General features: G+C 53.6%; 1 protein-coding gene across 1 annotated transcript in view; it reads right to left on the bottom strand.

The window, feature by feature from the left end:
- Positions 1-16,064: 16,064 nt before the first annotated feature.
- CLIP2 (CAP-Gly domain containing linker protein 2) overlaps positions 16,065-24,272 on the bottom strand; it is a 59,945-nt gene continuing 51,737 nt past the window's right edge. Inside the window, exons 11-16 of the mRNA XM_009992751.2 lie at positions 22,765-22,848; positions 22,170-22,326; positions 21,570-21,729; positions 20,793-20,978; positions 16,725-16,787; positions 16,065-16,076 (exon numbers count right to left, since the gene is read on the bottom strand). Coding sequence (XP_009991053.2) covers positions 16,065-16,076; positions 16,725-16,787; positions 20,793-20,978; positions 21,570-21,729; positions 22,170-22,326; positions 22,765-22,848 — 662 coding nt within the window. The remainder of the gene's footprint in view (positions 16,077-16,724; positions 16,788-20,792; positions 20,979-21,569; positions 21,730-22,169; positions 22,327-22,764; positions 22,849-24,272) is intronic.

Genomic DNA, 24,272 nt, shown 5'->3' with positions numbered 1-24,272 from the left:
TTGGACTGCAGCGGCGCACAGGAAAACCAGCGGCACAGCCCCGAACTGGGGTGACCCGTCACCTGGTGGCCATCGGCACCCCAGCAGCCACTGGGACCCCGGTGGCCACCAGGACCCCAGCTCTGTGGGGGCACAGGGAGAGAAGCGGGGAACCTGCGGGCGGCCACGGAGCCACACCGCGCTGCCACGGCTCAAAGGCGACCCTGACACCCGACCGGCTGCTCGATATGGCCCCGACGGCGGCACACACCGCAGCGCCAGGGCTCGCTGGTGGGTCAGGTCTGATACTGGCACCCCGCACCGCTTTCTCATTTCAGAATGAGCGCTGTGGCAATTTCCACAGGAGCAGGGAATTCCACAGGCTTGGACAGACAACAGCCAACATAGCGGGTCCAGCTGTGCCAGTGGGACCAGAGACTCAGATCCTAAGGAACTAAAAGCACTCGCCTCTGCAGGATTATTCCCCAGTCACAGCATTTCCAGCAGCTCCACTAGCAGGAACGGCATGGGAAGCAGACACCCCGAAGCCAGAGGCTCCCGCCACGCGAGGCTCCGTGCTGATGTGCCCAGGTGGTCCCTGCCTCCAGAGCTCACGCACCTATGGGCGACGGATGCAGCTCGCGACACCCGGCCCCGTGGCTCTGCAGCGATGCTCGGCGGCACCAATGCCTCCCGAAGCACCCTTGCCCAGGTGTGCCCGGCGCGCACCGCAAACGCCCAGGGATTACCTGCGCAGTGCTGGCGGGTCCAAGGCTCGCTCCGGCACAAGACACATTAATAGGATCGCTCCGATTTACAGCTTATCCCAGATAAACCCACTGCCAGCCCCATGCGCTGGAAGGACAAGGGCACCGGCTCCCCGGGGAGCAACTTTCTCGCCATGGTGGCCATCGCCGCACACCGAGAAGCCACCGTTTGCCCCCGCCAGCACCGGGGAGCCGCAGAGGACGTCTGTCCCTCTATGCCACGGGCCGCGGTGCTGAGGCCAGGCTACCAGCTTAGCCGAAACCCCGAGCGCTTCGTCAGCTCAATGCTACATTTCTATTTCCAGCGGTGCTGCCGCCTTCCCCAGCACCGGTGGAGAGGGAGGTGAGCCCCAGCAAAGCCCGGCTCGCAGCTTCTCCTCCTGCCCAGCACCGCCAGATGCAGCCAGGGCAGGTGGCAGCCCCGGAGCTGCCGTAGGGGTACGGGACGCGGTTGCGGCAGTGGGCATCGAGGGCCAGCCCGACATCCCCTGCCCGACTGCCCCAGCACCATCACCACCTCCCCAGCCCTACTGCTCCCTGCATCCCCCTGCCCTGCCATTCCTGCAGCACTATCACCCCCAATGCCCCCCCCCGCCAGCCTTATTGCCTCCTGGCACCCCCCATAGCCCTGACAGACCCCACTAACCCCAAGCCCCATCATCACCCCCTGCATTCCCCCTCCCAGCTCCAATAAGCTCAGCACCCCCTCCTAGCCCTCACATCCCCAGCATCTCCCCCAAGCCCTACAGCCCCCCAGTGCTCCCCCCAGCCCCACTGGTCCCCAGCATCCCCCCTGCGCTTTCCCAGCATCCCCAATGCCCCCCAACATCCTCCAAGCCCTGACGCCCCCCTGCATCCCTATCGCCCTGCTGCGCTCCCCCAGCCCTAACAAACCAAGCACCCCCCCTAAGCCCTGATGCCTCCCAACACCCCCCAGCCCCATCACTCCCCAGCATCCTCCTGCAGCCCTAATACCCCCCCGCGCTCCCCCAGCCCTAACAAGCCCAGCATCCCCCCAGCCCTATCACCCCCCAAGTCCTAATACCCCCAGAACCGCCCCCCCCAGCCCCATCACCCCCCAACCCCCCCCAGCCCCATCACCCCCCTGCACTCCCCTCAGCCCCATCGCACCCAGCATTCCCCCCCACCCCGACCCTCCCCACCGCCACCCCCAGGACTGACACAGCGGGGAGGGGGGGGATGGAACCGTGAGGGGAAATGGGGGGGGGGGCAAAACTTTTCCTTACCGCGGGCGGCTCGGGCGCGGCGCTCCTGCCTCCCCCGGCGAGGCTGCGCGGGAGCGGCGGGGGCGGGCGGGCGGGGGCCGGGATGGAGCCGCCTCTCCCGCCGCCCTCCCGCCGCTTCCCTCCTCCCCGGGCGGAGCCGGTGCTACGGCGGTGGGGGCTTCCAGGAGAAGGAAGGGAAGGGGGGAGGGGGGGGGATTTGGAGGGTGAGGGGAGGGGGGGGTTAAAAAACACCCCCCCCTCAAAGCCAGGCTGCCTGCGGGGAGAGCAGCTCCTTTGTTCTGTAATCCCAGTAAAAGTGCCAGCCATTCGCCCCGCCGCTAATCCCAACCCCGCTCAACGGCCCCATCCATTGGCTGCCATTTACATACGGGATTAACCAGTTTGATAACAGGACTGGGGGGGGCGAGGTGCTTTAAAGCCTTTCAGGCCGTGCCGAGCCGAGCCGAGCCGTGCCGAGCCGGAACGGCTCGGCACGGCTCGGCTCGGCTCGGCACGGCCGCGGTGGCCCGTTTTTGGGGGCGAGGGGGTGTGTTTCGGGGTGTAATAGGGACCTATCGCCACCTATTGGTGTTGGCATGGCTGGGTTTGGCACGGTTTGGTAGGGTTTGGCTCGATAGGGCTTGGTGTGGAGTGGTTTGGCGCAGCTCGGCTCGGTATAACCCCATTTGGCGTGGCACGGCTCAGCTTGGCCCGGAGTGAGGTGGCTTGGCATGGCATGGCATGGTGTGGCTTGGCACAGCCTTGCCCTGAGGCTTGGCTCAGCACAGCATGGCTTGGCATGACACAGCTCAGCACAGCCTTGCCCTGCATGGCTCGGATTGGCTCAGCATGGCATGGCCTGGCCTTGCATAGCATGGCATGGCTTGGCACAGTCTTGCCCTATATGGCTTGGCTCAGCATAGCATAGCTTGGCATGGCCTAGACCTTCATGGCTGAGGTCAGCATAGCACAGCTTGGCTCAGCACGGGGTGACTTGGCATGGCATGATTTGGCATGTCCTGGCCCAACATGGCTTGGTGCGGCATGGCTTGGCACAGCTCAGCATGGCATGGCTTGGCATAGCCTGGCCTTGCATAGCATGGCACAGCTCAGCACAGCCTTGCCCCACATGGCTTGGCTTGGCTCAGCATGGCATGGCTTGGCATAGCCTGGCCTTGTACAGCTTGGCATGGCACAGCATGGCTTGGCACAGTTTTGCCCCTTACAGTTCAGCTCAGCACGGCTTGTCTTGGCACAGCTTGGCATGGCCTGGCTCTGCACAGCTCGGCTCGGCACGGCACGGCACAGCTTGGCACAGCCGTCCTCAGCATGGCTTGACTTGGCATGGTCCAGCCTGGCACTGCGCAGCCCCACTCAGCAGGGCAAAGCCTGGCTTGGCATGGCCTGGTTTGGCATGACCCATTAGGGCATGGCTTGCCGTAGCATGGCTCAATGCAGCACAGCACGGCTGGGCCAGGCACAGCCCAGCCCAGCATGCCCATTCAGGGCACCCCATTCACCAGAGCCAGGCGCCGTGGTGCCAGCAGGTCCCACCCGCCCCGTTGGTGCTGCTGCCGTCCCCATCCACCTCTGCCCGGCGGCACAGAGGCTGCGGCCGTGTTCGCTGGCCGGGCAGATGGCCCACGAGGAAGAAATGATCATTTTCCCGGTTCCTCGCTGCGTATTAAGAACTGGCAAATTAAAACACATGAAAAACTATTAAAAATAACTCGACAGCGTTTTAACCTCGAAAGTTTGGAAGCTGCTGCCATTTCTGTCCCTTTGAAGCGCACGCGTTGCGCAGCTGCTCCATTAGCTGGGTTTTGTTTTAAATAAGTGATGATTTATTACCGCTCTGGGCCATGGGGAGGCAAAAACATTTTAAGAGAAACCACTTTTTTTTCCAGTTTCTGGAGGAGCGAGGAAGGGGCTTTTTTGGCAGGTGCCAAGCACCCTTCGCATCCCTCCCTGTGGCATCAGGCCTGGCAAACTCATTGCATGTTTAGTGGCAGGCGTAGGACGGTGCGGGGGGAGTCTCGGCTGAATCCCGAGGGTTTTGGTGGGACGGGGCTCCTCGGGGCAGGATGTGTCCTGCCGGGGTGGCCGGAGCCGGTCCCCGAGTGGCATCTGGCATCACCTGTCCCTGGGAGCGTGAATGGTGAGTGACAACACACTTGTGGAATAATTAAACGGAAGATCTTACTCCGAAGAAAGAAATCAGGGCAGCTTTTGGCTAATTATCTTGAAGCCAGACCCCAAAAAAAAAAAAAAATTTCCACCAAAATTAATTTAATTAGGTCACCCGCGCGCAGGAGCCGAATAAGGGGGAGCTGCCCGTGAAGGACGGGGGGTTTTGGCACAGGCTCCGGCTCTCACCGTGGCTCTGCGCCGTGGCACGCTGCGGGCCAAAAACCAGGACCCCTCACCAGGGAGAGAGTGCAATTAAATTAAAAAAGGGGGAAAAAAAGCAGCTGCAACCCCCAGCTGCTGCGGCTGCGCACGTCCCTGCTCTGTGCCCAGGGGGGCTGTGGCCCCGTGGTGCCCGTGGCAGCGGTTTCGGGAAGCACTGAGGTCCTGCCTGCGGCCGCGCTGGCATCAGCCTTGTGCTCATCGTTGCCCCCGAGTCCTGCCCTCCCCGGGGCCGGCCCCCTCTCCCTGGCACCACAGGGCATCTGCAGGCACCAGCGGTCCTGAAGTACCATCACCAGCCAAACATGATGGTGGGGGGATTTGGGGAACTAAGCACCCCGTCTGCCCCCAGCATGTGTCCGACCCATCGCCGCTGCAAATACTCCGCAGGGCAACGCTTCTCGGAGCCTTCTGAAGGATTCCAGCCCTCGGAGAGGACCGTGGTAAAGAGGGTCTCCAAGGTCCTTTGGCCAAAGACCATCATCTGGCCGCCTCCAGCAGTGCAGGAACCGTCCTGCCCCTTTGCCTCACCCCAGCAGAGACCCCAAGAGCTCAGGGCAGGGCTGGGACCCCAGCGCTGCGCCCAGGGGATGCCCCTTTAGGGGTCCCATTTTGCTCCTCATCGTTGAGGACCATGAACCGAAATGAGGTTGGAGACCCGCAGGTGCCACCTTTGGTCACCGGTGGGCAAACGGGGGGCTCAGCCCCCGCAGCCGGCAGCAGCTGCTGACGGAGCCTCTGCTTCAGGCACCGACCCCGGGCAGAGGGAGAGGCCAAAACAGTCCTGAAATTTGGAGAAGGAGCCTGGGCAGACATTCGGAGGGGGCTGAACCCCCCGAGTTCTGGGAGGGATGGGCTGAGCTGCAGCTCGGCTGCTCAGGGAGGTCTCCTGGGGCTGCAGCAGTTGGGAGCTACGGCCTTTGAGGGGAGATGGACCATTGGGAGGAACCCCAGATGTTCTCCAGATGTTCCACTGGAACTGAGCCCCCACAGGTGGACTCAGCCCCCCAAACCCCCATCCTCTGGGGATGCTCATGCTCATTAAAGGACGCCTGGGCCAGCCAGGGGAGTGGTGATGGCTGCGGCACGGCCCCACCAGCTTCACGTCTGCACCCATCTCTGAAGGGACCCACCACACGAGGAGAAAAGTGGGGACACAGCATTTTACTGGGGGGCCGAAAAAATGAGCCGCACAACCCCACCACCGTGAGTGGGACGGTTTAATCTGCTCTGTCTGCAGCAATAAAGAAATTCCTTGTCACTGCTCCGACAAAAGAAAAGGCAACATCACCAGAAAACAATCCTATCTGCAGAGAGATTTCTCTTTCTTTTTCTTTCTTTTTTTTTTTTTTTAATTTGTTAATTAGTGACTGCTGGGCATCACAAGAAGCGTTGTTTTCTCTGATATGCTGATTTCGTCTGTCTCTCGGTGGAATTGGAGATCACAAAAAAAATCAAAAAAAAAAAAAAGCTGCTGCTTTAGAAGAGGGAATGGGGAAAAAGTTTTAGTAAGGTCAGGAGAAATTTAATTGAGAGAAGGAGTTTATTTCTTCTTTCCTAAAGGGCTCTTGTGTTCTGTTGCTAGAGCAAATCGCTGGTTAAAAAGACCGAGGCAAAACAAAATGGTTTTTAAATTATAGATCAAAGAGCGGGACGTTTCTGGAAGCCCCTCGCAACTGCCGGGCGCAGCTGGGTGACGGCGTGGCCACGGGGAGCTGGTGTCACCGGAGCTGGTGTCGCTGGAGCGGGGCCAGGACCCGCAAAATCCCTCCGAGGAAAAGCCTGGGGGAAAAAGTCCTGGGCTCTGCAGCTCGGGGAGGGGGAATTTGAGGGGTTGAGGGAAAAAAAGAGCTTTTCAAGCCATCCCTCATGCTTGGAGCAACAAGACTGCCTGCAGCAAATTAACCGCTGTTTTTTGGGGGCTGTATTGCAGCAATTCTGTCCTGCACCGAAAAGAGCTGCTGCGGGGAGAGCTGCGCTCCGAGGCACCCGAAAGCGTTACCCATTCTTTTGCAAGAGAGATGCTATTGAGTAAAACTGGCAAGGATTCCCGCCGAAACCCCAGCTGGCATCATCGGTCCCAAACATACTTGTAGAAAGAGCAAAAAAAAAACCCAACCCAGCCCGTCTCCCTGCTCCAGGGTGAAGTGTTTGGGGTGAATATTGCAGTGACCAGACACGGGCAATGGCTTTAAACTGAAAGGGCAGATTTAGATTGGAGATAAGGAAGAAATTCTTCCCTCGGGGTGGTGAGGCACTGGAACAGGTTGCCCAGAGAAGCTGTGGCTGCCCCATCCCTGGAAGTGTTCAAGGCCAGGTTGGATGAGGCTTTGGGCAACCTGGTGTAGTGGAGGGTGTCCCTGCCTATGGCAGGGGGGTTGGAACTAGATGGTCTTTGAGGTCCCTCCCAACCCAAACCATTCCACGATTCTATGATTCTATAATATCCTCTCTGCCCACCTGCTTTTTCCACACCTGTCTGCCCTGGCAGCTGCCCGCAGTTGTGCCAGCCTTCAAATGCCACAAAAAGCGTTTGCTCCGGGGTTGATTTTTGCTCATCAGTGCGAGGGATGGGGAGGCCTTTGCACGCCCATGTGGGCAGGAGGCTGCTGTGGGTACCGGCAGCATCCCAGGGGGGTCTGACAGCCCAACCGTTGGTCCAGGGTCCCATCTGCAGCCTTCAGGCATCCAGGCAGGACCAGGGAAGCCCCATCAGTGGAAATCCCACTCTCCAGCACGGGAAGGTGGGTGTTGGGGTTATTCCTGTGCCATGTTTTGGCCAAAAGCATCACCTTCTCCCACTGGCGAGGGACAAGGGGCTGTGGGGGGAGCACCAGCCCCGAGCCCTGCCCAAGGTCAGGCTGGTATTCATACATTTTTAATCCAACCTGCAGCTCTGGTTACAGCTCCAGCCTCCTGCCAGCCTTGGCAATCACCGCGTAATTTTGCGGTGAGGCTCCAGCTTTGCCCCTCAGCACCTTCCACGCGAGTCCGCAGCCCTGGCAAAGCTCCTCACCCCCCATCCCCTGCCCAGGCTGCGACCCCCCCCTGACTCGCCACCCGCCAAAGCCATCCCTGCCGGAGGACCTGCGCCCTCGCAGCCCACCCGCTCCCACGCCGGGAACAAACTGACAGCGTTGGTTCTCACTGCCGGCGCTCGCACGGCGCTGCCAGCCCGGTGCAGCCCACCCAGTGCCCACCCGCTCGCGCCCTTGTGGCTCCGACACCAAGGGTAGGAAGCATTGACATTCCCGTTGGGTCCGCGCGGTGCGAAAGTAAACTTAACGACGTTATCCGCCGATCTGGTAATTAATACCCTGGATGCTTTTTATTGGAACGAGCCAGGGCCAGGACATGCTGGGGGTTCTAATGAAGGGCCGTGCTGGAGAGGCACATCCCTCTGGTTTCCCCTAGAAGGGGCCGTGCCGGGGCTGGTGGGTGGTTTGGGGGCAGGGGGTGCTTTCTGCCCCATGTCGGGTGCCCTTAGGTGCCCCCAGCCTTGCAACCCCCTCCCCAGCCTGTGTACCTCCCCACCTCCCCATGCACTACAGCCAAGCCCCACACCAGCCCCCACCGGGTCTTTTTTTTTGAACAAAGTGCTTTCGAGATCTTTAAATATTAGGCAAGATGTGTAAATATTAGGCAAAAAGTGTTTTTGCAGGCTCTCGCTCTGCAGCACCCATTCGGGGCAGGAACCCACTGCCCGACAGCACCGGGCACATCGGGACCGTTTCGCTCCGAAACTGCTGTGTCTTTAGTGGATCCCACTGCTATTTTTAAGACAGATGCCTTATTGAGATTCAAATGAATGTTTCAAATCCTGGCTCCTTTGCATAATTCTTTTTAATTAACACTTCAAAGGTTTGAACACAAGATCCGTGCTATTTCCCTAACGAAGTTGACTGAACCTCCTTTCCCCCAAAGCTCCCCCGTGACATTTCCGAGGGCTAAAGCCGGGGACAGGCCTGTCCCCAATGTCCCCTGCGTGGGGGGATGACGGCATTTGGGATGGGGCTCTGCAGAAATGGGAGTTAAGGGAAGAAAGGGGCTCGCTGGCTGCAGAGGCTGCCATGCCATCACCCACCACCCCGCCAGCTCGGCACACGCCAGGTGGCAAATGGCCTGAGCTTGGCAAAGGAGTTGTGGCATTTGAAGTGACTATGGGGAAGGCCACGGCACTGCCAGCCCCTGCCCCAACATCAGCCCCTGTCGTAACGCAGCCATGGCCCCCAGGTCAAATAAAACCTCCCCAAAAAGGAGCACCCTGTCTCCTGGGTGCGTTTTGGTCACGTTTTCAACCCTCCTGGCACCCAAAAGGCCCAGAGATGCCTTTTTTTCCTTCTGAAATTGTACCTTAAATATAAAACTTGAAATTGTCACATTGTCACATTGACTAGTAAGAGCTGGAGCTTTTCCTCAGCTATCCCTAGAGCTGGCAACGACGAGAAGCCCCGAGGAAATAACACAGACAGAGGAGAGGAGGCAGCAGCCCAGGTTCCCATCCCACCTTCCCCCCGTCTCTGTCCCCCCGGGGTCCCCCTGTCTTGAGCTGGTGCAGCCTCGCTTGGCAGGATCGGGACCCTGAAGAGTAGCGTGGTGCAACAAACAGGGGAAATGAGCTTCAGTTTTAATTCCTGCAAGTGCAGAAATGATTAGACACAACAAAATTGTATAATTAGGATTTAATAAGAGACTGTCCCAGACATGCAAAAGAAGTAGGTTAGACAGTGGCCTTTGTTCAGCTACAAAAGACGTTAATTTGCAAATACTCTTAATATTCATTTTTTGTTATTTAGACTGATATTTTGAAAGTCTTCAATAAAATGAGAAATCTGGACTAAGCATTCCAGTTGCATTTCCAAGCGCAGGAATCCAGCTTTGATGTTCCCCTTGATAACATCTTTTTAGAGCCTTGACTGCATCAAATTAAATTCTGATTACCCTGATAGTGCAATACAGCTTCCAAACGTATTCAGGTGACTTTTTGTTCTGGAAGGAAATTAGCTATTTTGACAAGGATGCTCGTTAGGCAGCAAAGAGATGGGGAGGAAAGAGCCTTGCCAGGGAGGCAGCACCTTCCCAGCCCTAATTTTGGCATTGGGGCTGCCGGGCTGTGGTGCCCACCCCAAGCCGAGCACGCTGGCACTGGGGCTGCAGCGGGGAGGGGACACGGGCAGCCCCTGCGACCGCAGAATCGCACCTTTGGTGGCCCACAAGTCTGCCAGCACCGAGCAGAGACCTGGTACATCTGCACCCTCCGGAGGGGACATCCCGAAGGGACATGCCCTCGAGTGGCAGGTCCTGGGGGATCCTGGACCACAGGCAGCTGCAGTACGTGCGGTTAGAGCAGGGTGGCAGCATCCACGCAGAGGTGTCCCCTCTGCTCATGGCCCTCATGAAAAGAGGCCACTTCGTGTCTCATCCCTACCTCACCTTTGGATTAAACCCGTCTCTTAAGTGTCCGTCCATCTGTGGGCATGAGCACAGCATCCCAGGAGATGAGGGCTCCAACATGGATGAAGAAAGACATCCCACCCATCATCACTTCTGAGGCACCCACAATGCCTGAGGAGCAGGTTGGAATCCCTGTGCCATGCAGCACATGCAGCCATGCTGCTCCCCGGCCCGGGCTCCGCTCCTTGCCTGGATGCTAGATGGAAAATCAAGTGCAAATATCATTGTTGGCAGAGATTACCAGCTCCCCTGCTGTGATTTAGGCATCTTTCAACCCCATGTTTTATTAATCCTCACCACACCATTAACATCACCGAAACACGATGTCTGCAAACAAAGGGATGTGCTACAACGTTATCTCCATGAGATACCGGGCTTGGGCACTTGATCCTAAACGTGCACCTGAACAAAGGACATAGAGGAACTATGTAAAAGATGGAGCCAGAGTCACCCACCCTGAGCAGGGACATAGTGCCTGTAGCCTTTACCTCCGGCCCAGAACCCAGGGAAGGGCTGGCCCCATGGAAAACGTGCCATTATCTGCCAGCTCTCCCGGACAGAGGCTCCTGTCCCCAAAACCTGTCCTTCCCTGGGCGCACATCCCTCCAGGAGCGTTGGTTGGAAAAGGGGACTTGCTTGGTGACCTCACAGCCAGCACAGGGACAGCTCGGCAGCCTGGATGGAGCGGTCCTCCCCCCCCCCCCGGCAGCAAAGAGGGGACCGATGGAGCAGGGCGTCAACAATCCTCCTCCAAGCAGCTGTTGGGGGCCAGGGCTGAGCTGTGACAGTGGGATCACCCATGGGAGCCTGGCTCCCCTCGCCCAGCAGGATCCCACCACTCTCAAGAGCTGCTGGGAAGGAGCAGCAGCCACCTTGTGAAGCAGAGGGCAAGGAAAGTAAACCCTTCATCAGCTCCCTGATGCTGGGCTGAGCCTGGATGGACCTTCCCATGTCCAGAGATTCCTCCCAAGCAAAGTTCAAATAAATTATTCTCCTTCCAGCCGCTGGAGGACAGTGAAGCATACGGCAGGAGTGGATGCCATCAGCACCCGCTCTAGAAATAAGCAATGCTGTGACCCAGGGACCCACGGTTCTCACCCAGCTATTTTAGCAGATTCTGAGCCCCTGCACTGCACAGGGCCAGGGAGCTGGTGGGGAAACAGAAAGTCCCAAGTTATTTGTTTTTGACAGCAACTCTTACCTGGAAAAAAATAACACAGCAGGATAGCATGGAGCACACTGTACAGAGCATGTTTCAGCTCCGGAATAAGGCTGCATGGCCAGTTGTCATGGTCTTATTATCAACCACCTGTAAAGGTCCTGAGGCATCACTCTGGCATCAACCCACCACTTGCAAATCCCACCAGCTATTTGGAAAGAGCTTAAGACTTTCAGGCAATCCTGGTGGAGAATGCTGTAGAAGTCCAGGAAGAGCAGCAGCCAGGAAATAAGCAAAAAAAGCATTCTAGTTTTTTTTCACGTATCTTAAGGCAGCTGGCAGTACTGGGAAAGCCCTGCTTTTCTGTAAAGGATCTATAGTCCATGGGTGCAGGAAAACACAGGAGAGATGGACGTTTTGTTGCTGTATGGGGTGCTGCAGAGTGGGGGGCATGGGCAGCCAAGGAAGTTCCCAATTAAGATGGTTTACCATGAAAAAAACAAAAGGACCAAGCCCTGCAGTAAATTCCCAGCATAACCACAGAGCATCCGTATGGGCATGTAGTGGGAAGACAGGAGAAGAGGAGGCCAGGCTGGGGAGCAGCATGGCTTACCCACTTACCCAGACCCACACATGGGGCTGAGGGCTGGCACAGACCCCGGCAGCAACTGCAGCTGCCCCCGGGACCAGCCCACAGCAACCTCCATGGCTCACTGGTACGGCTCAGGGACTTGTCCAAGTCCCACACTCGGGGGGCAAAGGGAAAGCCCCCACCTTGCCCCCACCCATTTACACCCTTCACACACCCCCAGCAGCCCCAGGGCACCCGACTTCAGCCACAGATTTTATTGTTTAGTAACGAGCTGACCACAGCAGCAAGCCAGGACAGGGGTGGGTGGTACAGGAATACACATCTGTAGTCGTTACAGAGACAGATTTGTACAGCTTTTGTACAGAGGAAGAAATAAAATGAATCAAATAACAAAATAGACATTAGCAGTCAAACCTTTTTTTTTTATATCATACTAACAAAATCTGATAGCCAAAAAATGACTAAGCTACAAAATTGTAATACATACTGTACGGGTAAAAGGTTATCATCCATTTATACATCTAGTATCGTCTTTATTCTGGTAACTTACATGAGGCCTACAGGATCTTAGTGAATTAATCATTCCCTACAAGATAGTGTTGAGCTGCTAAAGCTGCCGGACGACGGAGTACTGGAAGTTTTGTTAAGACTTTTACAGTGTCGTTTGCATCGTTTTGTTTTAATGAAACCCTCATGCATCTCTACTGGAAGCCAGAGGAACCGCTGGTGGTTGGGGGTAGGCAAGAGCTGGAAAGCCTTGGCTGGCAACTCAGCACCCGGCATTCGGCACGGCCCCGGCATGGCGCAGCCACTCGCTCCAGCTCTCCAGATGCCATAGGAGGGATAAAGTTGAAATCACTGACCAAGACAGATTCTTTTCCCTTTGGTTTAGAGAAGAAACCACTAAATATAGAACAGTCTCCACTTCAAAGACTTTTTTCGCCAGGTAACATCTCAGCCTTCAGCAGAAAATCATCCCGAACCATTGGGGTATCGCAGCCAGCCGTGATGGATGGTCTCACAACCAGGGTGCTGGTCCCTGCCCTGGTGAGGCCTTCAGCAGGATGCTGAGCACGTGTGTGGCTACCTCCTGCTGCGCACCTGCAGCGATGCTCCGCGCCGTGCTCCGGACCCAGCTCTGGCTGCAAAACCAGCACGGCACGCACGAGCCGGGGTTGGGGCTGGGGAGAAGGCAGCCCCCTCCCAGCTCTCGGGGATCCAGGCAAGAGCCGGCTGCAGCCGAGGAGGGAGCGAAGGCACGAACAGGAGCCCGTCACCGACCGACAACAGGAGATGGGTGCATCACCACTCCAATGCTCTTGAAAGTCTCCCCCAAAGAACGAAGCCAGTAAGACCAAATATTGTGAAATACTTTATACACCACCACCACCACACAGGCAAAAACAGCAATTAAATTTACAAATAAATAGAGGGGCTGGGGAATCTCCTCCTTGTCCTTTCCAAGTTTGTCCCTAGTTTGGTCTCGTACAACCTCAGAGTGACGGCCAGCGGCGGGTGCCCTCGGGAAGCCTATGCCGACTTTGGAGAGGAAAGATGTGGCTGGTGCCCAAACCCCCTCCTGGCCACATCACAGGGTTGAGCTGGAACCCAGATGATGGGTGTGATAACATGCTCTGTTGACACTGTAGTTGATCCTGTCTGAGGAGCCGCTCCTACAGACCTGCACCCCAGGGGTGGTGGGGACACAGGGGACCGCACTTCACCCACCACCTGTTTCAGTCCAGCCCTGCATCTCAAAGACCACACGGCCTCCACAGAAAGCCAAGAAGTGCCATCAGCTCCTGGCTGATCCTTAGGGACCAGCACAGCACTTTACAGTCAGAGAAGACCATCAGCACTAACTTCAAACCTGCTCAGACCCATCTGCTGCTGTTCTGCAATTCTAACCCAAGCTGACCAGGAAGAGCCACAGGTCTGAGCCACTCCCAGGGGATGGTCCTTGGGAGGAGACAGGAGCCAGAGACTCCTCCAGCCTGAATCACTGCCAGCCTGACAACTTTGGACCTTAACAGAGCCAAACACGCAGTCCCCATAACTGCTCCTGGGGGATCCTGCCTGTGCAGAGCCAGAGGGTCATCAAGGCAGGAGGAAAATGCAGGTGCCTTTCCTCTGTAGATGAAGGCAGCTGGTCACAAGTCACCAAAAGACCTATTCAGGTGAAATAAGCTACAAATGGGCACAGACTCTCCCACCTGCAGGTGCCCAGGAAGCCCCGGACTGGGAGACAGGTTGCACTACAAGAAGCACTCGGTGTTAGCTCAGCTGCAGCAGTGACTTCAGGGACCATCCGGCCAACGGGAGCCCTTCGAGAAACACCAGCCCAAAATTCCTAAAACCAGCAGCTCCCAGTGAGGTATGTACTGTCACAGGCTGTAACAACGAACACTCCCTCTGGGATTTTCCTAAATCGCTTCAGAGACAAATACACCAACCAGGAGGATTTTGGAGACCGCTCCTATGATCCCTTGGAAAGTCCCAGAGCTAGATAGAGATGTAGCAACCTTCCTGGTGATTAGCAAGAGCTGACTAAACACTTCCACAAGGCAGGACAGGATCCACTGGAATTATGTCAGTGTCTATATTCCAATTAGATCCCAAGCTCTGCCTCCCCGTGTGGTCAACCAGGTTTAAGCTGTGTTTTCTGACCTGCTTTACTCCTCTGAAGTCACCTTCTCCTCTCATCCTCTCTTGGAACAGAGGGAGAGAGATCACCAATCCTACATCAGCAAGCAAGGTCCAGTATTGTTTTGTAGCTCAGATCCAGCAACATCCTCCTCATGGCAGAACCGCAGGCAGGAAGCCCAGGCCTTTCCCAGGTTACTTCTGGCAGCCTGTTATTCAAGGAAGGAAGAGCCTGGCAACCCACTAAGGAAAAGTAATAAAACTTCGTAAGAAATCAGGGCAAAAAGCAATGAAGCTGACATGCTGTGGTGTTCATCTGCCTGTGGGTCAGGCTCAGATCTCCTCTTTCAGTGGTCTCTTCTGTCTTGTCTTCTTTCACAGATGCCTCATCATGACACAAAAGCTTCTGAAGACTGGAGGAGTCGGGCTCCAGAGGAAGCCTGGTAAAACATTGCTGTGCCTCTTCCCTGTGGTACCAAACACTGAATCGGAACTGGACCCTCTCACACCATCAGGAACATATTGTCACCTTCCTCCACCCTAATGTCCCATGGTGACTGTGGTGAGCTGTGGTGCAAAGTTAGACAGAAGAGTAAAGCCTTCAGAAGACGGAACAAGACCCTTGCCTGGGCCTGCACTGCTGCATACAGACACGAGAGCTGCATGGGCTCCAGTCTTGGATTCCTTCTGCTCCAAAATGCTCGTCCTTAGGTCACACACAGAGGACTGCTGTACCCACCAAATACAGACAGACACTACTGCATGAACACTCACAGCACCACCTCAGCCTCCTCCAGACCTGGTGGCAGGGGATGGGCATCACTCTGCAGAGCCAAGGATAGCTCCAGAGAACGGCCAGGCAATGCCTGATTAGCTGTTAAATTAAACAGGCAAGGAGGGAGCTGTCTCCTCAAGGCATCTGTCCCACACTGACCGCAGCCAGTGTGGAGCCCTCAGGCCAGCCATGTCAAAATCCAGCCATCTGTGGAGTCCCATGCCCAAAAAGATCCAATAAAACCCCTATGAGTGGCTGTGGCCCAGGGCATTGCAAAACCTGCTCCGAGACCTCTCTGCAGGAGAGGACAACCTGAGCGAGGTGTGCCTGGCCCCAAGCTCAGAGCCACCACGGCTCCTTCCCAAACAGCAGCGGGTGAGGAACGAAATAAATATCCCTCCGAAATCAGATTACTTCCCACAACATGCTATAATACAAATACTAAGTGCAGCCTCTGTGCTCCAGGACAGTGATGTCTTCTACAAGGCAAGAAGGGAAATGCATCCCCACGCCCCATCTCCCTCAGCCTACATGTGCCAGCACGAACGGGCAGCCCGGCGAGTTTCTCTCGCTTGTGCAGGTCTTCAAGACACCGAGGTGGGTGGAAGGGAAGGGACAGACCATGTAGGAAGCGTGCAGCCTCTGGGCACGCGCTTTGGAGTCAAACACCACAAGCAAAAACCTTTGCAGCTCCAGTGGGGTCACTGGGACTCACTGATACTTCAGCCACCCTTTGGGGCAGTTGTCATCCAGACCATGTCAGCTGGTGGGACAAGGGCAGCTCAAGCTATACAAATTCCGCAGTCAAAACCAATATAGGTAAGAAAACCAAACCCAGAGAGATCTTCCTGCTCCCGCCTGGAACAACGGCCGTCTTGGAAAACTGGGCTCCAGGATTGTCCTGATTACATCAGTTAGTACATTATAAACATTGTCCTGCTTTAAAGTGAAAATACTGTGTCTAAGTCTTTTGGAGGTGCTAAAGCCAGATGTGGTATCGCTTTTCCCGACTGTGCACAGGAGCTGCTATTGGTGTGAAATGATCCTCTTCACCTCTCTATCAGAGCTTCTCCTGGAAGGAAAAAAAAAAAAAAAGAGAGACCTTGTTAGGCAAAACCAGGGCAAGCACAGAGATCTTTTTACAGAAGAGGAAACTGAGGCACAGAGTGGGATGCCAGGACTGAAGAACCCAGGCCTACCGTGTCCTGAGCCACTGCTCTGCCCAAGTAAGCCACGTTGCCTTGTCTCCAGGCTGGACATCCTGCCTGTGAGGACATGAAGTTTGAGGCTACAGGTCTTGCCCTACATCATGAAAACCAGAGGACACCCTGAATGCCACCCATATAAGGGCACGGCAGAGACCTGAGACCAAGCAGGTTCCAGCTGGTGCTGCCAGGAGGAGAGTCCTACAGGCACTGACCCAGGTGTTTGAAGGGAAACTCCTTCCCCACTGCCTCTCCCAGAGCAAGCACCCATCGCATCTCAGCATGCATCTCTCTGCCATCTTCCTGATAGCTTCAAGTGGTTTTACTGGTAAGGTGAGGTTCCCACCATGCCTGGAAACTGGAGTTGCAAAAAGCCCCGTGAATGCACTGTGGGAACGACACAGTCAAGCTTTGCTGGCTGAACTGCCGCCATCCAAGAGCTGTCCCCAGGCACAGCAGGCGAAAAATCACGTGAAGCAGCCACTGTTTAAAACACCATTCTGCTTATAACTTACCTCTTGCTTGTGGGATTTATCCTGCTGGTGAATCCCGTTAGCAGACCCAGAATTGCCAACAGTCTGCAACAGAGAACAGACAACGCTTACTGAAGGGACACAGAGCCCAGTGGCTTTGCCTACAAGTGAGACTGCCATCATCTTCCTCAGCAGCCTGTCCCACACAAGGAAAGGGGTACACAAAAATCCCACCCCACTTTTGGCAAGAAGCTCCCTGCCCTCTGCATCCTGCCCCAATCCTCACATGTCGGATTGCATCCTTCCTGGCTACAAAGCATCCCCTGAGGTCCTTACGGACACAGACCCGCTCTTCGCTCCTGACTTAAATCCCGATAAACAAACCCTCAGCCAAGGGCAGCGTTAGCAGCGGAACACGGCACAGCCAACATCCCAGCAGTGAGAAGGACATGTGCCATTCCCCATTTCCTGTCTCTGGAGACCAGACTGGCAGCCAGGACATACTGTTCTATCTTTAGAAAGCACAAGAACCTTAAAACATTTATAATGTTTCTTTAGCAGGGATAATATGGAGCCTTTCAGCTTCCAAGCGACAGTACAACCAGCACAAACAGGAGCAGAAAGCTGCAGCCTGAAGCCACAGCGTGCCAGATGTCAGTTCCTGGGGTCTTGGGAATCGGATTCACAGTTGTTGGTGAATTGCTGATGGCAGCAAAACCAGACATTACAGGGAGACAAGGTGTAAAACCCATCATTAGAGGAGTCCCAGCTACCCAGCTTCCATTCCCACCACGTCCATGAAGGTGCATAACCAACCCTACAGGACAGAGGTTTAGCTTGGGCAGGAAAAACAGGCAGAAATCAAACCAAGCTCTGCTTTCAGAGCCTGAGCTGTTTGCCAGGCAGTGAATCCCACCTGGCTGAATGGCAAGAACAGTGCCACTGTCGGGACTCAGCCTTGGAGTCTGCACCCACCACTACAGGTGATTCAGGCCTTGCACAAGGCAACGTATCCGACCTGCAGCACACCCAACCTGTGCACTAGCAGACACCAGGGTTTGAAATTTGGTCTCAGTACATGGTCACGATAATGAACGAAGTGGTGCAATTCACTTGAAATGAAATAAAAACCTCTCAGAGCAGTCACTGCAAATTCTCCAGGAAAATGGCTGAGTGCCAAATCCTTGTCATTTCCTGCAAAGCTGCAAGATCAGGGTCTCCCAAGACATGGAGAAGGCAAAGATCTCCTCTTTCCTCCATAATGGGATAAGTACATTTGTTTGTCACAGTTTAACCTGGCCAGCAACTAAATATCACGCAGCTGCTCGCTCACTCTCTCCTATCCCCAGGGATGGGGAAGAGAATTGAAGAGGAAAAGGGAAAGATTTGTGGGTTGAGATAAGAACAATTTAATAATTGAAATAAAATAAAATTAAAAGTAATAATGATAACAAGAATGAAAATGATAACATGTATACACACAAACGAGTGATGCCCAGTGCAATTGCCCACCACCCGCTGACCAATGCCCATCCTGGCTAGTGATCCTGAAGGAGAGAGATCCCAAAACTGCAATCCTGGAAGAGAGCATGAGCCTCAAAGAGAGATCCAAAGAGAGCATGCTTCCAGGCCAATGCTCATCTATATACTGAGCATGACATTGCGTGATAGGGAATATTCCATTGGCCAATTTGGGCCTCAAATCTAAGATTAAACTCAAATCCTAAACCAGGAATTGTGGGTCCGTTGCTCCAGCCGCACTCCCTCCCAGCTTCTTGTGCTCCTGCACACTGGCAAAACATGGGAAGCCGAAAAGTCTTTGATTTCCTTAGCGACAACTAAAACCCATCAGTGTGCTGTCAAAATTATTCTCATACCAAATCCCATACTAAATCCAAAACACAGTGCTGTTCCAGCTGCTAAGAAGAAAACTAACTATCCCAGCTGAAAGCAGGATGACGTTGCAGCTCAGGCATGGAAAGAGCAAGGCAACAATTACTCGACAGCGAGACGAAGACACAGTGCCACCCTGTTCCCCCAGCTCCTGCACCCTCTCGTCTAACAGCAAGGCCAACCACGCGCATCGAGGACCCCGGCGGCTGATGGAGCCTGCGCAGGGAGAGCAGCAGCAGCTTGTGGTAATTAGAGAGCTCCTTCTTGAGCATGCCATGAAGTGCAGGCTTTGTGGACAAAGCGAGAGCGATGCCAAGGCAGACCCCTGGGCAACAGCTGCTGCTGTCACAAGAGGAGGTGGGAGGTCAGAAGGCAGCACAGAATGGGTTACAGCAGAAACATGGCTTCTGGGGAAGGAGCATCAATTCCCTGACTATTGCACCAGGATCTCTCTAGGCCAACAACATCCTCAGGCTCAGCCTGAAAGCCCCTGATGAGCAGATATCATACCAAAATCGGGGAGCTTTGATCCAGACTTGTAAGCAGGCATGGTAAAAATCTGACATCAGTAGAAGTTTGAAGCCCGGCTTCCCGCAGTAATCCTCCGTCTGTCTCTCAGTACCACGGCTCGTGGTTGAAGGCATAATACTATCTTGTCGTATCTCTAAGGTTTCTTAAGCATGGAAGTATCAAAGTAATACCAGGGATAGATTAGATGACCTCATCAGGTCCATTCCAACTCACTTTATGCAAGATTAATTATTTTCTACAGTTTGGGAAGAAATAATTACCATCTGCATCACCTCTGGAGACAGGAACGTGAAAGGGAAGATTTCCTTTTCTCAAAGGACGTGGCATTAAAGCAAACAGAGCCTAACTTTCCCCACCCCTCCCACAGCTTACAGCAGAGGAGGCTGTCACGATGCATTTTCATTTGACACGTAGCAATTACAGCAGAAGCTGAAGTCACTCTGGAGGTACTGACAAGATTAGAGCACGTTCTGGACTGCCACAAACTTGTCATCGCAACTACAGCTGTCCTGTCTGGTGCTGGCAGACGGCTGCTGCTGCTGCACTGCGGGATGTAAAGAGATCGTCTGCAACACACAGATGCTCAGCTGAGCAAGCAGAGCTTCCAGGGCTGCAATTTTTACCGAGCTCCTGCCTCCTCCTGTAAGTACTACTGCAATGCAAACAGCCATTTGGTGTAACTGCAAATGGTGCAGAAGAAAATGTCATGGGAAGAGAAAACTTGATATCCCAGACTACCTACTACAACGTATCTACACCTGCATCAGGGAAAACAAGCTCTCTGCCCATGCTCCGTGCCTAGTTCTGTACTACCCTAAGGTATCTGCCTGAATGTGAATTGTAGCTCCTTACTGCAAGACAGAGACATTTTTCAGCTAAGAATTTAAATGAGCAAGTACAAGAGGAGCACTGGTGCATCTGGGCTCTGAAAGCCACGACCTGGTTGCAGACACAAGAGAAAATACAGCTAGAAGAGTAAAAAAAGGATGTGAGGGACAAAGCTTGGCACAAGGGCAGGTCGCTTCACAAGAGGAATCAGTCAGGGCTTAGACACCACAGGTACAGGACAGAAAAAGCCAGGTGGGGAGAGTTGAGTTATCTCCAGCTTTCAGTTTCACAAAGGTGGCTGCAATACGAACAACAGAGGCAGTCTTGCTTTTGTCAGAAGAAACAAGGGGAGACCAGAGGAAGTCGGGAAGAGAAGACAGTAACCGGAATGGGAACATTCATGGTCCATCGTCAAACCCAGATCAGATACAGAGATGCCTCCAGGAGCTGGTAAGAGAAATGGAAAACATTTTCCCAGTCACCTCCAAAGTTTCTGCTTATGGATTGCAAGGAAAGAAACCTCTTGAAGAACAGGGATGGCAGAAACTCTCAACTTCCATATTATAAAGAGCCTGCACTGCAAGCCATACGTCATTGTACACATAACGAACAGTTACACACGCTGCAACCTTCCCCAAAACACCACATTTAGCAGCCATTCTTGCAGAGCACGAAAGGATCCATAATCACCAATTAGCAAGGCTGTTCTTAGTTTGAAGCTACATCCAACAGAACAAAGTCTTGCCAGACTGTTTCCAGCAGAGAGAAAGGGACCAGCTGACTGCATCCCCCCTGGATGCTCCAGAGAAATGCCTGGTGAGGGCTGAGCGACCCGGGAAATCACTGCCGATGTTCTACCTGTGTTTTCTCGGAGTTGAGCCTCATCGCTTCCATCAGCTTCTCCATCTGATGGCCCTGCTCCAGCGCGTTGCGCAGCACGTCCTCCGTGCTGACGAGCCGGTGCTGCAGCCGGATCACTTCCGACTCCGACGAGGGGTCGATCAGGGAATATCGCCTCTGATCCGTCACAGATTTTTCCTTGTCCTTATACAGCAAAGGGAAGATAGGAGCATGTTAGATGAAAAGCGATAACTACAGAAACTATGCAAAGCAGAAACCCACAGCGACTCCTATAACCATGGTTTGATTCCAACAGGAGATGGGGTCAGAGCACAACTCTGAAGGCAATCGAATCAAACGCGACCAGCAGCGGCTCCAATTTGCTCCCAACAGAGTTCAGATAAATTATTCACATTTCAACCACTGGAGGACACTGAAGTACACAGGAATTGGAGGACATCACTTATTCCTCCATCAGAGAAGGTGTAAAACAATGTAGGGCAGCTGACGGACCTTCAGTCTCTCCCACAAATTTAGCCCTATTTAGCAATGGATTTAAAACCAGTGGAAAAAGGAAAACACTGGAGGGCAGACGGACATTTTTGCTGTTCAATGAGGTGCTGCTAAGCCAGGCCACAGCTCCCAGGTGCTGTCAAGGAAGTTCCCATCAGACGCTCAGCAGCACAAAAGCAAGCATGAGGACTTGGAGCAAGGACGAAGGGCTAGGACCCGCCATGAGCAGCACAGAGCCCTCCAGCACCCAGGCCAAGGCCAGAGGGGGTTTGGTGCCCTCACCAGCACAACCAGTTTCTCTCGCAGCCCCTTGATGTCATCTTTGAGCTTCTGTTCCTTCAGCCGCCACTCGGCTTTGTGCACTTCCCGGCTCAGGTCCCGCTCCGGCCCCGGTGAGTGCCGGTTCGCCTCCAGCAGCAGCGCTCTCAGCTCGTTCAGGCTCCTGAAAGAAGCAGCACAAGAAAGTGAAGACATTTCCCTATGCCACGCACCACTGGCACTGGAGTCCCACCACGCTCCCTCCCACCTTTCTACGATCCAAAGACAGATGCGGCTCACTGCGCCGGCTTTAAAGAGACTGGGACCTGGTACAGAGCAGGGCAGCAGGCAGCTTAGCTGGCTTGTGGATGGCTTCATTCAGCAGCTACGTGGGCACTGAATTGTGTTGCAGCTCCTGGTGAGCTCCGAAAGGACAGTCCCTTCAATGATCCATAGCCCCTGATTTAGCCAAGTTCCTGCACGAGCATCTCTACAGAACAGGACAGCTAAGGCTGGACTTCAACAACTCACCACCAAATAAGTCTACGGGTTGAATTACAGCTCCCCGAACGAACGGGAACACACACACAGCCCCCTGCCTCCAGCTCTGTCCTGCAGACTGACCTTTCCTTCTTGAGCAGCTCCTGGCTAATCAGGACCAGTTGCCCTGAAGCATCGTGTGTTTTCTTGGTCAAGGCTTCCAGTTCTCCTTCCAGTCTCTTCTTTTCTTTTAACACCGAATCAGCCTTCTTTTCTGCTGTTTTGCATTTATTTTCCAATGCTATGAGAAGCAGAGGACACAGAGGAAAGAAAGGTCACTTAGTCCTTTACTTACATTCCTGCTTTTTGCCTTTTTCCAATTCCCACCCCTAACAGTGCAGACCTGGTTAGCTCTGGATCTGGCCCTATTCAAGGGGAGATCTCAGAAACAACACACCCAACTCCATTTATTTCTGCCTCTTTCAGCTTTTGACATTCAACGAGCTCAAAAGCCTCTTCTCACAAGATACAAACATCTTCCTCAGGGTTTGTATTCACCTCTTGAAAAGAGACTCAAACTCCTGAACAGATTTTTTTTATCAATAATATCCATTAAAAGACAGGCAGTGGCATGTTTGACACTAGCCCATTTCAGCACCTGGGACCTTGTTCAACATCAGCACAGAGGAGGGGCAGGGGAACACCCAGTTCCCACCAGCACTGGATTAGGGAAACTTACCACTTACTTGGGCCCTTAGAGTTTCAGTCTGAGACACCAGCGATGACACCTCTTTGTCTCTTTTACTCAGCTTGTCTTGGAGGTCTGTGAGAGAAGGAAAAGACAAAGATTAGAAGCTTGGAAAATGCTTTGTGGAAATCAGGAAGGTATCAAGTGTACGGGTCGGGTGCAGAGAGCCATGGTGGTGGGACCTTCCGTGAGCAGACAAACAGCAGGAGACAGATACTGGGTGTTTCTCCCTGCATCTCACCACCATCCAGGCTTTAGGAGAAGGCAGGATACACAGCTGGGAAGCCATATCGGACAGGTTTGAGAAAGCAACCACAAAGGAGGGAGGGGAGGAAAAAGAGAAATTAAACATTGATAAAAAGCATGGAAAGGAACATTCAGCACATGTCTTTGTGTTACCTCCTATGTTGCAAGACAAAGACAGTTTAAAAAGACCTGTTTTCTGGAACTTGTGTATTTCCACACTCAGAGCCATAGCGTGATGCTGTTGTGGCTCAAGTCTGAACTGGTTGTTTTTAGTACATCCTATATACAGCTTATCCTGTATAGAAACATGCACATGGGCTGAACAGCCTTTTTAAGAGCAGTGGCTGCTGGACCTAGTGATGTTATGCAATTGACAGCAGGAATTACCTGTCAATCAGCATATAATTTGGTATAGCACATATATAATCCTGTACCTGCAAAGACAGTGATGAGGATGATTGACAATGCCCAGGTAGCACTAGGAGCAGATGGAAATAGGACAAAGGACCTCTCTCTGAATCCACAAACACCTGGAGGGACACCCAAACTAAAGAAAGTTTCTTTTAAGTGAAGTTTAAGTCTGCAAAAGGCCCCAGTAACCTCCATTTAGATGGCTACATCCTCAGCAGGACTTTAACAAGGGCTCTGCAGAGAACAGAATCCTTAGAGGTGAATAACTGAGAAAAAGCTCTGCCACCATAAGCCAAATGCCCTTTGAAATGTGACAAGCTACTACTCCAGAGATCACCTTTGTGATCTACACTGACAAGGCTTTTCTGATTAAAAAAAATAACCTGAAGGAAGAACGGAGAAACATGAGTCTCCTGGAAATGAGCAAAAGAAAATGCGGTCTGGAAGCACCTTATGTGTCTTGGAGCAGCCCTGAATCCTTCACAGACACCCAAAAGCGTATGCCACCCACAGCGATGTGGTAGGGCATCGCTCCCAACAGAGACTGCCTGGGCCAGCCAGCTCTAATCTTGCCAGGTCTGCTATTGCTCAGACTAGGACTTGCAGCTTACACTCAGCCTCCCTTACAAAGAGGGTAATTGAGTTTCAAAGCTACTTTATACAAATTCTCTGAGTGCCTAAGTTCTGCGTTTTATTGAAAGAATGGATTTGATTTATAATAAGCTTGAAAAAAAAGTAACTCCTATTATTTTAAGCAAATCACTAACATCTACCATTAGCTGTACTCTCCTAGAAAGAATTACATTTAGTGTCTGGATTTTACCTGCCATAAAAATCAGTGA

The sequence above is a fragment of the Tauraco erythrolophus genome, chromosome 21 (assembly GCF_009769465.1).
Source record: "Tauraco erythrolophus isolate bTauEry1 chromosome 21, bTauEry1.pri, whole genome shotgun sequence".
Taxonomy (NCBI): Eukaryota; Metazoa; Chordata; class Aves; order Musophagiformes; family Musophagidae; genus Tauraco; species Tauraco erythrolophus.
The sequence above is the reverse complement of the archived record's forward strand: the minus strand, read 5'-3'. Positions and strand labels throughout refer to the sequence as shown.